At 40.5% G+C, this 17,756-nt stretch overlaps 1 protein-coding gene across 1 annotated transcript in view; it reads right to left on the reverse strand.

Annotated features, from left to right (window-relative positions):
- SNTB1 (syntrophin beta 1) overlaps positions 1–17,756 on the reverse strand; it is a 240,246-nt gene that overhangs the window by 85,222 nt on the left and 137,268 nt on the right. Inside the window, exon 4 of the mRNA XM_068525839.1 lies at positions 13,964–14,171. Coding sequence (XP_068381940.1) covers positions 13,964–14,171 — 208 coding nt within the window. The remainder of the gene's footprint in view (positions 1–13,963; positions 14,172–17,756) is intronic.

Below are 17,756 nucleotides of genomic sequence, written 5' to 3' on the forward strand. Positions count from 1 at the left end.
TTTTCTTGCAATTGAAAAAGTCTTTCTCTACCTGATCTTTAAGATTCAGCTTCATACCTTTCTTACCCTCCTAGGCCAAGTTAGCTGATTCCTTCCTATGAGCCCTCACAGGATTTAATACAAAATTAATTTAATGCACACACGGTTCTATATATGAAATTCTTAGTTTCCATGTCTATCTTCCCCATTTTTTAGTGAGTTCCTAGAGAACATCTCTGAATTTCCAACCCACTGCCTTGTCCACCATGAACAATTATCTAAGATTACTTCCTTAGTCCCTTATATTCACACAGCTCATTCCCTTTATAGCGCTTATGGCTATCTGAATTGCTTGTTTTCTTGTATATTATCCATCTCCCCTGCTGAAATGTAAGCTCTAATGCAGCAAGGAACTTTTCTGATGTGTTCACCATCGTATTCCCAGTACTTCAACCTGACTGGCATAGTGTATGTACTCAACAGTTATTTACCAAATGCATGAATTATAGGTGCTGAATAATGTTTACCAAATAGATATGTAAATAACTAACAGTACATTTGTTTTTAAAAAATCACTTGATTATTTATAATCAAAAAGATATTCAACTCCTAGAAGATGATGGAGAAGTAAAAAACAGATTCCTAGGACAGCTCCGTTTTAGACTTGTGGTGTTGGATTCTGGATAAAATTATCTTTCAACCTGGTTATTATTCAAGCTAAAGACAAAACTTGAAGGAAAAACAGTGTGGCAAATGGTCCAATGGTGGAACACCAAGTGTCAGGAGAAGTTGGCTCCTACCATCCTAAAGTCTACTTCCTCAGAATAATATAAGGGTACAGGGTGAACCTTCCAGAAACCTGAATGACTAGCAATTATTTTTAAGGTCCTTGTTTGCTACCAGAAATATGAAATGGAGAAAACAACAAAATACAAATCTATGGGTTAGTTTCTATGAAAATCATCAAGAACCCTAAGCTTCCTACAAATACTTGTTCTTTAACTTCTGATCTCTTTCGGTAAAAAGAAACACAGGAATTATAAATACATTGTATTTTATGCCTTTGCTTGAAATTCATTTTTATACATTTGGATACCATTGCTTTATTTAATCGAGTTTATACAAACTTTAGAAGAGTGTTTTTATAATTAATAGTGATTAAGTATGGAATTACTTCTACATGCTTGATAACAGGGTTTTAGTTAAAATTACACTCATATATATATGAATTTCACATTCTGTTTACATGGAAATTGAGATTGATTTACCTAACTTTGACTTATGACATCTTTTCCAGGCATCACATAACACGCTCCTTTACTTAAGTACTCTCTGTGAAATTAAGCAATGGACCAAACATGACCTATTCAAATCTTTCAAATCTTTCTACTTTCTGAGGACCAACTGAAGCCTGATTTTTCCCTTCAAGCTTTCCCTAGAAACACCAATTCACACTGTTCCTTCCCCCTCCCTAATTTTGGCAGCATTCTTGCTGGGTACACATTTGGATTCAGTTTTTCCTCTACCACATGTAGTAGATCTTTGGCTTTCATGGATTTAATACAGTTGTTACTGTGCATGACCCTAAATGCCGATGACTTGTAATCACTTGTAATTTTGCTGAGGGCCAGTTCTGAAAGTGTGGGCTGACACAGTCCCAGAGGAAGCCAGCTGACTGCCTTCCACGGACAGGTCCACGTGGCTTGTGGTTATGCTGCTCTCCCCTCACATGAAGCCATTAGAGACACACACACACCACACATGTACACCCTACTCAGTTTCTTCCTGGAAAATGGCCTAAAAACCAAACTCACTATTGACGATGGAAGCTCTATGAAAGCGATAGTTCTTTGCCAGAAAATAGAAGTTTGGGATAAGTGAAAGAATAGAATATTCAGTTGGTACCTCTGAGCCATACAGTAAGTCAATATTTTGCTGAAAGGACCAGTGCAAATCCTTTTTACTGCATTTAATAGACAAAAGTATGTACACATATTTTAGTAGCATTCACAAATTTTGGGATTTATAAAGGTCTCTATACAAAGTCCACTTTAAAAATATTCCTTAGAAGAGAGCGCTACCTTTCCAATAAGATGTGCAGCTAGAGAGTGGCTGCCTTCATTCGTTGCATTACATTTAGCGGATGCTATGTGCCAGGCCCTGTGCCAGACATTGTACATAAATTTCTTCATTTAAACCATATACATTCTCTTTTGAGATAGGTACTAATGTCTCTTTTTTTAGAGACACAAAAACTGAGGTTCAAAGACTTTAAGAAACTTGCCTAAGGTCACCCAATTAATAGGTAACAAAGTAAGGATTAAAATCCAGGTAGGTCTCCATCCAAAGCCCATGCTCCTTCTTCTGTATTATGTTGTATCCCAACCCCCATACCCTTCCCTGCTTCTTACATATTCATTCAATTGGTTCTTATTGGATTTATTTGACTCCAACTTCATTTCTAGGTTTCCAAAATTCACCTTAGCCAAAATGCTTGCTACCTGAAACATTTTAACTGCATAAGATACATGCAATTAAATTGTGCATTGTGTACACACACACACATATACACACACACACACACGCATGCGATCGTTTTGTGTTTTGAGCACTGACACTATTGACTTCAGGTTGTTTTGGTGTATCTTGTGTGTTTGTGTTGGGAGATCTGGGTACGTGAAGATAAATGTTTGTCTGAAGTCTTAGTGAAACAACCGTGCTTACGTGCCCCATCTTCATGGATGGAGTCTCTCTACTCCACCCCCCAACACATTTTTTCCCAAGGCTTCTGGCAAGAATCCAATTCAGTTGATTTGCATTTCTCCCTCTTTCACACCCATTACTGGAGGTGCTAATGAGCAGAAAGCAGCCCTACAGGTAGACAACTAACTAGGGAAAAGGATGTACAGTAAAGAATAGGAAACCTGCAACTGAGAAGAATCAGACAGATTACAGCTCACACAAGACTCAGTCCATCTGCATGCAAAGCAGCGAATCAAGAACAAAGAGTCAGGGATGAGGAGGCAGAGAGGTAGATGAACTAGACAAACAGATGTTTTGTGAGCCAAAATAAATTTGTTGGACAATTCATCGTTTGGCAATAATAAGCACTGCCAGCGCTATTTTAGAAGTCTTTCAGGACGAGAGGAACGAGTCAATGCTACTTAGGGCAAGAGAGGCTGTGGCCAGTGTGTCATCGTGACCAGAAGCCAACTCTCATCCCATCTTCTTCCTCCTCCTGATGCTCCCCAAGGTTTCACTTTCATTCTCTCTTCTCACTTCCTCAGAGCTCTTTTCCACTCTTGACTCTCGCACTCTAGAAGGTAGCCACCAGCGCTATCCCTACCTTTGATCTCACCAAAGTTCTAGACCAGCAGCCCCCATACTCCCCAATGGAGAAATAGTTATGAAAGGATCATGTATTTGCGTGATTCTGAATAGCTCTTACAGTGCTTTATATGACAGTGAGGTGCACCAAGGTGGAGTGAATTATGCCCTAGACTGAAAATCAGACTGAATTTTAGACTCACACCTAATGCAAACTAGCAGCACCATTATGGTCAAGTAACATAAAATTGCAAATTCGTACTCCATTATTTTTTTGTACCTCCTAGCTCTAAATCTCTATAAGATTCTATGGTTCTTAAAGCTCACGGGATAAGTAAGGTATGTGTCTGAGTTGCATTATTCACTGGGGGCAAGAGAGCACCTAGCAACCTGAGTTTAGAGCTCTCAATTTCTGATTTCCAATCTAGTGTTCTTTTCATTAAGAAGGATGATAAATTCACAAAAATAAAGTACAGCCACTCAAAGACCATCACACCTGCACCTCACTCAAAATTGAGAAGCCTGACATTTTCAAGTAAGGAAATCCCTAAGTTATACCAAGTTTACGGTCTGAGAGTTCTCATGTGAAAGGATGATTGCTTAGAACACAGAAATGAGGGTCAGGTGCCTGGACCTGACCACTCTGAACACATCATGTGAAGCTGTACTTTATTCCCAGAGAAAATGTGTAGCAGTGTCTACTGGCAACCAGGAATACATGTTCTGGCTGGTACCACTGGTCCACTGACTCATACATTTGACAAACATAGATTGACCACCTACTATTTCCCAGATACTGGCTAGGTGCTGGAGTTACAGACCTAAATAAGAAATCACCTCTTTTCTCTGCAAGGTTACAACCTGCAGGGCATAAACAGATCAAGGAATATTTTAGGACCTCTCCCTGAATCATGAAGAAAGGGAAGTGAGTGGGGGCAATTCTTTAGACCCTCACTTTTATTTTGATGCAGACCATGTGCAGATAGGGATGTTCTTAAATCAGATTCTAGAACTCTAGATACACCTATATTTCTAGCTCTAATTCTAAATAAAATCAATACAAAGAACTTCCAGTTTACCCACTTGATAAACCCGGGAACTGATTCAGCTTTTAAAACCTGAGAATACCAACTTGAAGGAGTTTCAAGATGGAAAATGAAATGTGTTAATTTGCACTACATTTGCAAAATCGCAGCCTGGTCCTATTAGAAGTAATAAAAAGCCCAAGCCAAAAATGTAAGGATGTAAAGGGACTCTGAAAATGACATTTGGGAATTTCAAAGCATTAAAACATAATTATTCCATGGTGTGAAGGAGGAAGGAGTGAGTAAATACCAGGGTGAGTTACTAGAATTTGAATACAGTTATAAACAGAAGTAAACTTCTAGGTAGTGGCGACAACCTTCAGCATGTCCCAGAACTGGCTCCTATCTTTCTCTCTCTGCTACTTAACGTTGCCATGTACATCTGTTGGAATTTTTTTCCTCTATGTGGACACACCACATGGAGGAAAATTATAGTGGATATAGCTGGTGATTATAGTGGATATTGCTGGTCCTCTGCCCAAATTCCCTTTACTAGGTTGGTGCATCCAACACTCCCCTGATGTGATCACTGACTGCCCACAATGTGACCCTTTGCCTTCTCTAGAGAATTTTGCCCTTGGCTGACAGGAATGGCCTCCTGTGACCTCCAGAGTAGCCCACAGCCCATGACTGACTTATACGGGGGGATAAAATCCCAGCTCCCTTGGCTCAAGGTGGGACAGTTCTGTGCTGCCATTCATGCTCCAGAGCTCCCTAAGGGATGCGCTGAGGCTAGATTTTAGCTGATACTGAGACAGGAAGGGGGCAGGGCACCACCTTTAAAAGAATGACACAGCCACTGAGGACGTGCCACTGGTTAGAACCAACTAAATCCAAGATGGTGGACTATTTGACTTCCAGTAGACCATGAGCCTCATTATACGCTCATTGTAATACATTAGCATATGCTAAATGACATACCCACAGGCGCCATGACAGTTCGGAGGCAACCATAAAAGGCCAAAAAGGGGTGGTCACCCAGTTCCTGGAAATCCCCACCCCTTCCCCAAAACAGTTGGAATAATCCTCTCACTCATTAGCCTATGAAATTACCCAGCCCATAAGAACAAACAACCCCGTAGCCTAGGGACTCTTGCCTTCTGAGATGGCCCGCACTCTGTCTATGGAGTGTGTATCTCCCTGAGTAAATCTGCTTTCGCTCTACTTTGGCTCACTCTTGAATTCCTTCATGCAAGAAGCCAAGGGCCCTCACTTGGTGGCTCGTCCCAGGGACTCGCCTGAGACCTGCAACATCACCACGTCCACACTTACCTTCCTCCCCTGCTTATGCTGCTTCACTCACTTCCTTACAGGCCCCTCCTAAGAGTTGTTAAATTAATTAAACAAGGAGGCCATTAGACTGAGATGGATCTAATGCTTAGGAGGTCTATGTGAGCAAACCAAAATCTAAGCCTGAAATGCCTCGAGGTTACGAAACTGAAACCTAAGGACAACCGATCACAGCCGACGAGGCTTTAAGCTATAGCTGATCAATCATTTCTTTACTCTGCTTCCACACTTTATATAAGCCTTTCCCCAAGCTCCTAACCACTTCCGGTTCAAACTGATTTTTTGCTCAAACTCTGAAAATGTTTAACATGCCTCATTTTATTGTATAATGGAGTTCTTCCTCTGTAATCACTCCTCGAGAAGCTCCATCTCAGACTCAGCTTCCAAAGAATTCTACCTAAGACATTCATCAATGTATTATCTATTTCATAAAGGAAGAGCAACCTGCAATGCCTAATAAGATAAAACAAAGTTTAGCAGAGTCTGCTAGCCATACAACCAGGCACAGGGAGCTCTCTATCTCGAGTCTCATGAGCCTCTCCAAAGAGAAGGAATCAGGTCGCTGTGAATTTGTGCAAATCAGCCTACAGGAACTAAACGTACACGTCCCCATCTCTCTTACACGGGCAGCTCTGATGTTTCCACCTCGGGGAGACTGACTCATGACTAAATCGCACTGTGAAGTCATGTATAAAAGTGGGCTGATTTTCATGCTTTCATTATGGCTGCCTCTGCCTCCACCCCAAGTTCCATCCTAATTTTAAGTCTTTGATTTTTATTTGAGTAAATGTAAGATGGGGCAATTCGAATTACATTCACTTTAAACACTTCCAGTAAAAGACTAACAGAAAGATAACCCCAAGCTGTTGCCAGGTTTTCCTGTCTTGCTCCATCTCAGAGGTGATCATGCGGAATCTTGATGACTGCCTTTTAAAGCAACATGTCAGGCCTATTAGCATTTAATTGCATTAACTGTGTTTCCTAGCATAACAAACAGTCTTGATTTAGGGATGATGCAAGTCAGGAGTAGCCTGGGCAGTAGTTCTACTTCCATTTATCAGATGGGAGTTCCCTCAGGTCAGAGACTATTTTCTTCCTGGAAGAAGTGGTAGGAAATTCCTACTTAGGTGATTTTTAGGCAGATGGTGGAGCTGATATATTTAGAGTCTCCAGAAATATCATTCTATTAATGACATTGTCAAGACCTTGATTACCAGCAGCCTGTTTTACTGAGGCCAGGGCTAGTTTACACTTACACTTGAGATTCTTCTAATATAGCTGGGTAACGCGGCTAGAGAATCAAATTACTCGGTTATATTTCATCTGGAATTTTGGGGGGTGAATAGATTGCCATTGTTGGAATTGAAAATTAATGATGGTCTAATGAATTAAGTAATAATATAGAAAAATATGTTGATAGATAGATAGAGACAGAGAGATAAAGAGCGATAGAGAGAGAGCTGGATGAGTATATAGAGAAGTATCAGTAGAAATAGATAAGGATAAATAGAGATGAATAAGGATAGATAGAGATGGATGGATGGACAGATAGATAGGTAGGGATTGATAAGCTAGGTAGATGAATGAATGGATAGATAGATATATAGAGAGATGGATAAATGGAGAGAGAGACAGAGAAACAGAGACAGAGAGCTGCCTTTGCACAGTAGTGCTGGTCAATAAAAATGACTGTGCAAGCTGAAATCATACTAAGTGATCTCATAATCAGTTGGAAAAACTGGCATTGTTCTAAGGACATTCAAAAATGTTATTAAAACATTAAAATTGTCTTACTGTCAGTTATAAATGCATAAGGAAATGAAAAAATAGTAAAACTAATATTAACTAAGTAATCTATAATTTAAAACATTGGAAAGATTGGGGATTAAAGTGCTTTCTTTCTTTGTCGAAAACTTACTAAGAGTAGTTTGAACAGTGCTTGCTGCCTTCTCATCACATAACGTATGAGGTGTGTGAGCATCCTTTCTATGTCTTGACAAGTCATCATTCTCCTTTATTTTTTGGGGGGTGGGGCCAGAAGGCGGCTAATTTATTATAATTTCTCCTTTTCCATCTCCTTTCTAAGTCTGGATCAGCTAGCAACTTTTTTATACTCGGAACCTGCAATGATGTGAAACATCTCTGAGAGCTCCACTAATGTGAAGTTTCTCACTGGCGTCACTTCTTCTGGGTCATCTTCATCCTTTCTTCACAGCTACTCTCTTCATCTATGTTCATAAGTTTACCTTCACTCCCCCTTTCTATTTTCCATTCCTGTAAATGTCATATAGATTTATCCTTAGGAGACAAAGAGGAAACACAACTACTCACCTGGCTGTCTGTGTGTGAATTAACAGGTACTCTGTGACCAATCATGACAGCCTGGGAGATAAGTGATGTGATTGGTTGCAATCGTGATCACATCAGCTATGTGCACAGTGATCTGTGGAATAAAAACCTCACAGCAAAATTTGTGCTTTATAAAATTACTTACAGTTAATACGCCATGGTAACTGAAATCTGAACCATGTTGTTGAGACACTGGGATTATTTAATTAAACCATGATCATTGAAATTCATAGATGTTGGAAACATGCAAAGCAAGGCCGATGCTGTGTGTGTGTGTACACAAATTATATTTGTGTGTGTGTGTGTATGTGTGTGTGTGTGTGTGTGTGTATTCTAGTGTTCCTCTAACCTATCCTATCAAAGATAATTTCAGTCTTTGTAGGACAGGAGAGAAAAGATTTTAGTAATTGTTGCTGTGTCATGGTATGTAAATTCCCTCTGCTGTGGACTGAATGTTTCTGTCCCCCTCAAATTTATATCTTGAAGCCCTAATGTGATGGTATCAGGAGGTGGGGCCTTTGTGAAGTGATTAGGTCATGAGGATGGAGCCCCCAAGATAGGATTAGTGTCCTTATAAGAAGACAGTTAGCCCTTTCTCTCTCTCTGCCACTTGAGGATACAGAAGAGGACTGTCTATAAATCACAAAGAGGGCCTTCACTAGAACTCAACCATGCTGGTACCCTGATCTTGGACTTCCAGCCTCCAGAACTGTGAGAAATAAATATCTGTTGTTTATCAACCACCCAGTCTGTGGTACTTTGTGATAGCCCGAACTGACAAAGACACCCTTTATTTTCATAAAGGCAAACGAAGGATTTGAGTTATTTTGATATGTCTCTTAGTTCTGAAACTGTGCTTTTGGTATGTAGTGGTGCTCTGACACGGGGTTCTGGGGGGGTCTCACTCATATGGACACTTGTTCCCTGGGTCCCTTATTAGTTCAGCTTAGTGGAGAGTTCTGGGCTGTGGAGTTAGAAAGAGGGGTTCAAACTCTGGCTCTGCCACTTTCTAGAGGAGTGATCTTAGAAAAGTTTCTTAACTTCTCCAAGCTTGCCTCCTAGGATAGGGATTATTTCAAGCACATTGCCTGAGACAGACTAGGCACAGAATAAATACTAATTACCAGCTTCGTCTCTTCCAACAACACCCTGGGGAGGCACAGCTCTATAAACCTTCCCATTTGAAGGAAACTAGTGGAAATGAGGAAAGCTGAGAATTGAACTTGCATCTCAGAGCTACCAACGGGGTTTTCTTTTTTTTAAATTGTGTTGTGTTTTTGTGTTTTTAATCTGACAAGAAATGTTTGCAAACTGAGATAACAAGGTAAAGCAAAGACAATACCCTACAAACTGAGCACAAAACAGAATTTAACAATTCTGCCACATCCCTGTTTATTATTGTTTTCTTAAGTAGTGAGAGAGTCACAACTTTATTTTTTTCTATTTATTTTTTCTTTATTATTCTTTATTTTTCTCTTGTCTGAAATCGGACCATTGAAAACACCTCAATAATAACTGTAAAAAGATTAACTGAAGAAAGATGATTGAAAAAATTTGTTTGGGGCATAATGCATTTTATTGTTCAGGGTAGGGATGAGCAGTTATGGACCTTTTGGGGCAACTGGGGCTTGCAAAGAGTTAAAAGGCTTGAGACTAATATGATCACGGGAAAGACTTTATATTGGTGCACCTGGCCCATCTACAGGTGAGGGCACTCACAGGGGAAAGCAGTACAGGACCTGTCACTGTGGTGTCATTCACAGGACCAAGGACACCAAGGAGACAAGGAAAACAGCCCCACTCAAAGGCGATTGCAGAGTTGACCTTGATTCTGTAGAGAGTTCAGGGAATGGCTGCCAGAATTCAAGGAAAGAATTAAATTGATTGCCATGAATGAGCTGCACTGGATTCTTTTAAAAATTAAAGAGAAAATGATATCACAGCACTGTCCCATTCACTAATTATTCCTGTATCTTGACTTAAAGTGTGACCATAAATAAAACACCTTCCATTTTCTAGGTCCCAGAGTTCAGGCTACTGTAACACATTACCACAGACTGGGTGGCTTAAAGAACAAACATTTATTTCTCACGGTTCTGGAGCCAGGAAGCCCAAGATCAGGGTGTCAGCCTGGGGTTCTAGTGAGGGCCCTCTTCCTGGCTTGGAGAAGTCTACCTGCTTGCTGTATCTTCACGTGGTAGAGAGAGAGCGCTCTGGTGTCTTCATCCCTTATAAGGGCGCCAATCCCATCATGGAGCTCTCTCTCCATCCTCATGACTTCATCTAAACCTCATTACCTCCCAAAGCCTCCACCCCCAAATTCCATTACATTAGGGATTAGGGTTTCAACTTATGGATTCTGGGGGGCACACGTTCAGTCCATAGAGGTCACCTCTAAGTTCCCTTCTCTCTGATTTTGAATATGAAGATTTCCTATTGCCGCCAAATCAAATTCAAACCACCTGTCCAGCTTTCAAGATCTTCCATAATTGGGTGCCATCCAAGGTACCAGATTTGCTTATCACCTTCCTTCAGGCTGACCCCACTTCCCTTTAGACCAGTCTCTGGTCTGCTCTCCCTACAAACTGTAAGCCGTCACCTCCACTTTTTTCTCATGCTCATTCTCCTCTTTTGGAGTGTACTGAACTCTCCCCATTGACTCAAGACCTAATCATTTCTTGGGAGACATTCTTCTAGTCCCTGGACCATCTCACAATGAAGAATAACGTTAAATATAAAGTTTTCCTTCTGTGTAGTGTAGAGGAAGTTTTAGGGTTTGCACTGAACAGGATTTTAGAAAGGAAAACGTTGCTTCATATTGTTTTAGTTCATGTAAATGCCAGTTCTAAAAACTTGAAATTGAATATAATATGTACAAACTTTGTCCTAGAGCTACTGTTATTAATCCAAAAAAATCAAAGATTGACAGTATAGGAAAAGACAAAGGATATCAATTTAAGGTAAATTACAGCTGAATATATGTAGGATCATACTTCATATCTTTACAAATACCAAGTGAATTCTCTGATATTTGTGATAATATAAGAAAGCCACAGTATTAAGGATTTGCCATTCATTCTAACATTTTGCTAAAAACCATTCATATGTCTACACACTAGGATTCAGTATTAAATATTTATTCAAAAAAATTCCAGTTTGCATTTGCTCCCTTGGACTTGATCTATGGTAATCTTTTAAGAAGTTCTGAAGATGAAGGCAATAAAAGACATCCTTGCTTCTGATAATTATCCATGATAAGTCATTATTGATTGCTCTTATGGATATAATGCATGATACAATTTAAAGAAACATTTGTAATGATGATCTGAAATTACATCAAAAGAATAACAATATTCTAAAAGCAGAAAGCTTTTTATGCACCTTTATGACTGCTCCACAGGAATGCTTAATGTGTCTACTGATAATTTGGGATAAGCAAAAGGCATAAGCAGACAATTTATAAGTGAGATAATGGAACCTTTGGAAAAAATGTCAATATCACTGCTAATGACACAATATCATTTTTCAACTATCCAGACAGTAATGGTTTTAAATGTAGTTGGTGTTAAAAGAGATGAGAGAAAAGTACCTTCTAGAGTTGCAACCATCTCAGTTACTTGCAAGGTAGAGGGATGTGTGTGTTGGACAGCCTCCTTTTGCCTCTAGATCCACGCTCCATCCTTTTCTGCCCTGGTCAGAGCCCTGGGAGTCTGACCCTAACAGAGCATAAGTGGGGCTCTCTTGCCTCTGGCTTCCAATCAGCCTCAGCCAATGGGAGACACCAGCAGGAGATCGGTAGGCAGGGATTGGCAGGGGTTGTGTTTCTCTCCCAAAGACCATAGCTTTTAGTGGATGCTTTTTTCTATAGCTACAAGTCTTGCTAGTTTCAGGTAACTGCTCCTGTTCCTGGCCATTTCAGGTTAAAGGATGGTAGTGACCTCTGTTGAGCTCTGGAGTGCTTCTCCATCCCTTACTGGTTTCCCTTGCCTCGGCCACACCTTATAAATTATTGCTATGTTAAATCCCTTCCAATCATCCCTTTTGAGTTTGCCATCCACCTCCTGCTGGATCCTAAAGTATGCAGTACACTTCCACGTCCACTCTGGACCCTAACCAAGTGAGGACATTTTTCATCCCAATCAACTCCTCCCCTTTTCCTTCTATAGCGAATGTCTGTTGTTTTTGCTTTCCCATTCAGTCTTTTCCTTGCACAGCAGCCTGATTTTCCATTGGAGAACCACCTCCCTTCAACAAACGGGGCACATGGTTTGGATCAGGCTGATCTTAGGACTTCTGTGGGAACTATGAGAGCAAAGAGGTTTCTATTCACTGAAATAGCCAGCTACAAAAACAAATCAAAACAACCCCTGCCCCACAAGCCTGGAACTCTTAGGCCAAGGAAAAGGGGGCTTGCTAGGGTATAAACCAACAAAGTGGACAGGGTACAAAGAGATGGAGAGGCAGGTCTATTATTATTATCTGAGTCCCTGGATCCCACCATGCCTGAAGCTTACCCTTGGACACTGTAGTTGTCAGAAGTGGTAGGTCCCCTTTTATGCTCAAGCTGAGTTGAGCTTTCTGTCACTTGCAACTGAAAGATCCCTGACTAATGAGACTTCTCCTAATAAAAACACATACATTTGGAGAGGGTAAAAAGTGGAGAGGGTTAGAGAACGACTTCTAAAATGCTATCATCCAGATTTGAAGTGTTGTTTTCAGCAGGAATCCCCACGCACGGTGTCATGAGAGACTACCTGCGGTTTTTGTTTATTATGATCTTGGTGCCACCACCACCTGCACTGTCCCTTGAGTCCTTTGAAACCTGTGAGAGATGGGACAATACCAAACCAAACAGCCCACCTTGTGTTGAACTTTGTGGCTGAGACCCACGCATGAACTGATGCGAACAAAGAACAATGGTGGAAAACTGCCGAATGCTGTGTTCAAGTATTATTTTCAAGTGCCATTGGACTGGGTCTTCTCAGATGACATGGTTCACTGGCAGGAAAGCTGTTATTGCAACAATCATTATTCCCATTTACCGCCTATTAGAATGTGAGTCACTGGGAGGTCAGTCTGTCACCAAAGCCCAGTGTTCCTGAGCACTCCAGGTCAAGTTCAAGGGACAGCAATCAGATGTAAGGACAATGGCAAAGGCTCAATCCTTTGAAATCAAGAGGAGGGTTAACTCCCAGGAGATGGCTGCAGTGAGTTTTACTATCCTCAACGTATCACACCACTTGGGAAAAGAAGTCAGAGTGACAGTGTTACCATGACCCTAGGTCCTTTCCTAGCAGCTGTCCTCCCTGGGGAAAGACAGTAAGCATTTTTTCATCTTTATACACCCCTCCCCACTCCTGCCTAGCACCGTGCCTAGCACAAAATAGGTGCTCATAAATGACGACACATTCAGAGCCTGCTGGCTTAAGAATACAACTTAAAGATAATATATAAGAGTCAGCATGGAGTAGTTGCTTAAGAAATCCTTGCTGTTATTATCATTGTTATTATTTGTAAATGCATCTATGTTAACAAGCAGGTCCATCAAAACCCACACGAACCCTCTTTTAAGCAACAATTTCAACTTCCTTACCTCCCAAGGAGACAGCTGTGTTGTGAGTCTGAGTTACTTCCCCTGCCCTTCCTGTGTACATACGAGAATCAAACTGTCCGGTCACTTGCTCACTCATTCATCCATGCAACAGACAATTAGTGACCACCTGCACTTTGCCACATATTGGACCATCTGTGGGGAATCAAGGTTGCTGAAGACACAGCCCCTGCATAATGCAACAGAAAATCTGCTGGAGACAGACGAGAAATGCCAATGAGAGAATCAGCCTGTGGAATGAGGTACCTGACTTCAGTGGTTGCAGCAAGTGCTGGGAAAGCCTGGGGAAAATGCCTACGATGGCGGGGAACGTTTTCCTTACCTTTTCTGCAAGCCAGCCAAGATGCCTGATCTCCCGGCTCCCAGCAATGCCTGTCTTCCCCAGCTGCTCTCGGACCTCGGTGATCACCCGGGTCAGCAGGTCACTGACGCTGGAATGGATGGCACTGAACCAGGCCTGGGCAGTGGCTGAGTCCTTGCTCCTCAGGATCACTGTGTGCTTAGCATCTGGAGAGTGGATTTCAAGTTGCCTAGAGAAGCAAAGAGAGAAGAGTTGGAAGGTTCCCCGGCAGATCATGCTTCCTAAGTCCTGGGCCTCAAAGGTGAACTAATTCTTTGTTTTTCTTTTCCTATTATACATTTTATTTTAATTTTTAGCTTTTCAATTAAGATTTTTGAATTTATTTTTCAATTGAATAAAAGATTCTTTATAGTGCTTTACAATTTTCAAAAGTTTCACACAGATGAGAGTTCATATAATTCCATAATAACCTTTTTTCCCACCTCCTACCTCTATATTGCCTCTCCCCACTAAGGTGAACTAATTCTTTACTCTTACTTTTAACTTGTTTCCCATGGTTTACCTTAATGCCCCCATCATTCATTCATTCATTCACTCACTCATACATTCATCTACAAACATTGACTGTGTGCAGGCATTGGTCGAGGTACTGGGGGCCTAGCTATCCAACCATCCAATCACCTGAATTAAGGATGTCTGGTTTTACTGTTACTAAGCTGTGTGGCTTTTCAGTAGTATCATATTAAGACTTCCAAACTGTGAGCTGATATTAATTTACCTTACCTCTCAATCCACAGAGGATTTTAACAGTATACTCACAACCTAGCTGCTGCTGGTGGGAAGTAGATTGAAATATCTACCCACTTGCTTAATCCTACTGCTTAGGGTTAATTGTGAATTAGCATCAAAGACGACCAAACTGCATTCTTTAAGAATCCTGTCTGTGGCTCATTTCCCTACCACTTAATACTTGGACAAGTGTAGTGCAGGAGTGAGTTGGCTGAGGAAGGGGTAACAGTGGGGAGAGAGATGCACTAAAAGTGTTGTTTATTTATTTATTTTTTGGCTGCATTATTCAGCTTGCAGGATCTTAGTTCTCCGACCAGGGATCGAACCTGGGTCCCTGGCAGTAAGCACGGAGTCCTAACCACTGGACCACCAGGGAATTCCCGAAAGTGTTATATTTAAAGTCAAATACCAAAGTTTATACCAGAACTCCAACGGGATCACCTGAGATTCAGAGTGAGATCTACATACTGTAATTATGGTAAAAGGCAGAAATTCTAGACAGATCCTTTTAGTTTTTAACTTTTTGTTTTGAAATACTTACAGATTTACATGGCATTGCAAAATTAGGACAGAGAGGTTCAGTATACCCTTTACCCAGTTTACTCCGATGTTTCTATTTTACATAACTATAATACGATATCAAAATCAGAAAACTGACATTGGTAAAACACAAGCGTATAGTTCTCTGCCACTTTAGCATGTGTAGATTCATGTAACCACCACTGCAACCAAGGTACAGAACCACTCCATCACCACAAAGCTCTTCCCCCAGTCACCCCTTACAGTCACAAGCGCTGCCCTCCCCTCCACCATCCCAAGTCCCTGGCAACCATTAACCTGTTCTCCACATCTATAATTTTTAGACAGATAATTTTTATTGCAGAGAGAAAAGCATACATTTTATTTATTCATTCATGTATGTATACATGCAAATAAATAACATTTCTTCACTCATGTTTGCATTAGAAAGATACAGGGATTGGGAAATTCAAAACTAAATGAAATGATCCATGTATCAATTTCCCTTCACCCCTCAATAATTATGCTAACATTAATTGAGTATTTACTATGTGTCAGGCAAAAATTTAAACCCTTTTATATTATTTTTTATAATTTTTGTAACATCCCTATGACTGATATTATTTACCTCATTTAACAGGATAAAAAAAAAAAAAAAAAAACAACTAAAGTTTGGAGGGACAGAGAAAGAACTGACTCAAGGCCACAAAGCTGGTGATACTGGGATTCAACCCATGATGCTGAGGCTCAAAAGACCATGAATTTAAATACTGAATTACAATGCCTCTCCTTTAGGCTGGATGGCATCCAATAAGGGAGCATCCATTGTCTTCTACAGCTGTCTCAAGGCATCACCACCAACAAATATGCCCAATAGTGTCCTACTTAGCTCCTCAATTTAAAATAACAATTTTGCAGATCACCAGAAAATTAGAAGTCCCAATGTAACCTGGCCTCATTTACATTTGAAACCAACATTTTAGAGTGAGTAAACCTTTTCTACCCATAAACTTAAATGATAGAAAAAGAATGATTTAAAAAGGAGAATATCTCTAGGGGAGTTTTAGCAATAATTAGCGGGTTTTTTTCGTAAGAAATTTGCAAAACAAGTCTTCTCGCTAAGACTTCAAAGGTTTTATGTGATGCAACAGGGAATTTTTTAGGTGACATGTGTTCTTACCCAGAAGAAAATACTCCCATGCCTCTTAGGCACTTTTCAGAGAAATGGGTGGTCAATCTAGGGTGAGTTTTCCTTCCCTCCCAAACTTCTTACTCCTCAGTCAAGTTGAGTAGCCAAACACAAACTAGGAGTCTCCAAAAACATTACTGAGAGCTCAACTTGCTTTTCAAATCATTCTATCAATATCCATCATTCTAGGAATTTAAAACATGCAAATATTTCTCTTAGAATATTTTCCTTTGAAGACCTGGATTTTTTTTTTTCTTAATGACAGTTTGGGAAGCAGCCACTAGCCAGGTATCACACATACACACACACACACACACACACGCATACAAAAATGACGCCAGCAAAAAAGAAAGAAAGAATAATTTCTTTGTTGGGTTGCCAGCATAACCAGAGGAAAGCTGGCCTGTAAACAGAGGTCCAGGCTAGTGAAGAGGAGGCCCATTTTCCCCAGGTTTTGACAGCATTTATCATTACTATTAATTTTTAAGTAAGCTTTTAAAGCATAGCATATAGATAGAAAAGTGCACAGACTGTAAATGTATTTTCACAAAGGGAGCACATTCCTGTAATCACCACTCAGATGAAGAAACAGAATATTACAAGCATCCCAGAAGTCACCTCACACTCCCTTTCCAGTTATTTTCCCCTCAAATAACCACTAGCAGAATTTCTGTCCCCATGGATGACTTGTTTCAGGCAAAATGGGTGAGGTTTTGTTTGTCTGTTTTCATTTGCTGTTGCTGTTGCCTGCACTACAGGGAGGATTTTGGACTGTTTTTGAGGCAAAGTTTAAATACCAGGTCCTATGCCTTTTTAGTGGTGGTTCTCAAAGCGTGACCACAGACCAGCAGCAGCAGAATCATCTGGGAACTTATTAGAAATATAAATTCTCAACTCGTACCTGGACCCACTGAATTAGGAATTCTGGGAGATCCCCCTCCAGGTAAATCTGACGCAATTTAAGTTTGAGAAGGGTTCATAAGAAAAAAGCATTGAGCTTGGTTGTTTGCCAGGGTCCCCAGTAGCTGAGGTGAACATGCTGAAAAGTGAATTGACCTCACCCCGCCCCATCAGTCTCAAAGAAGGAACAGAGAGGACACAGAATAGAGAGGCTTGTGGCTTTTTATAGTCAAAAAAAGAAAGCAGCAGAAGTTCTCCATCAAAAGTATTCTTCAGGAACCCCTGAGTAGTTTTGTTTTTTTTTTTTTTTTTTTAGTCATTTAATTAAATACAGATGTTTGGACCCCATCCCAGACCTATTAAGAATTTCTAGAGGTTGAGGCCTGGGTAAATGCTTTACATGTTCCACAAATTATA

The sequence above is a fragment of the Eschrichtius robustus genome, chromosome 17 (genome assembly GCF_028021215.1).
Source record: "Eschrichtius robustus isolate mEscRob2 chromosome 17, mEscRob2.pri, whole genome shotgun sequence".
In the NCBI taxonomy this organism is placed as follows: Eukaryota; Metazoa; Chordata; class Mammalia; order Artiodactyla; family Eschrichtiidae; genus Eschrichtius; species Eschrichtius robustus.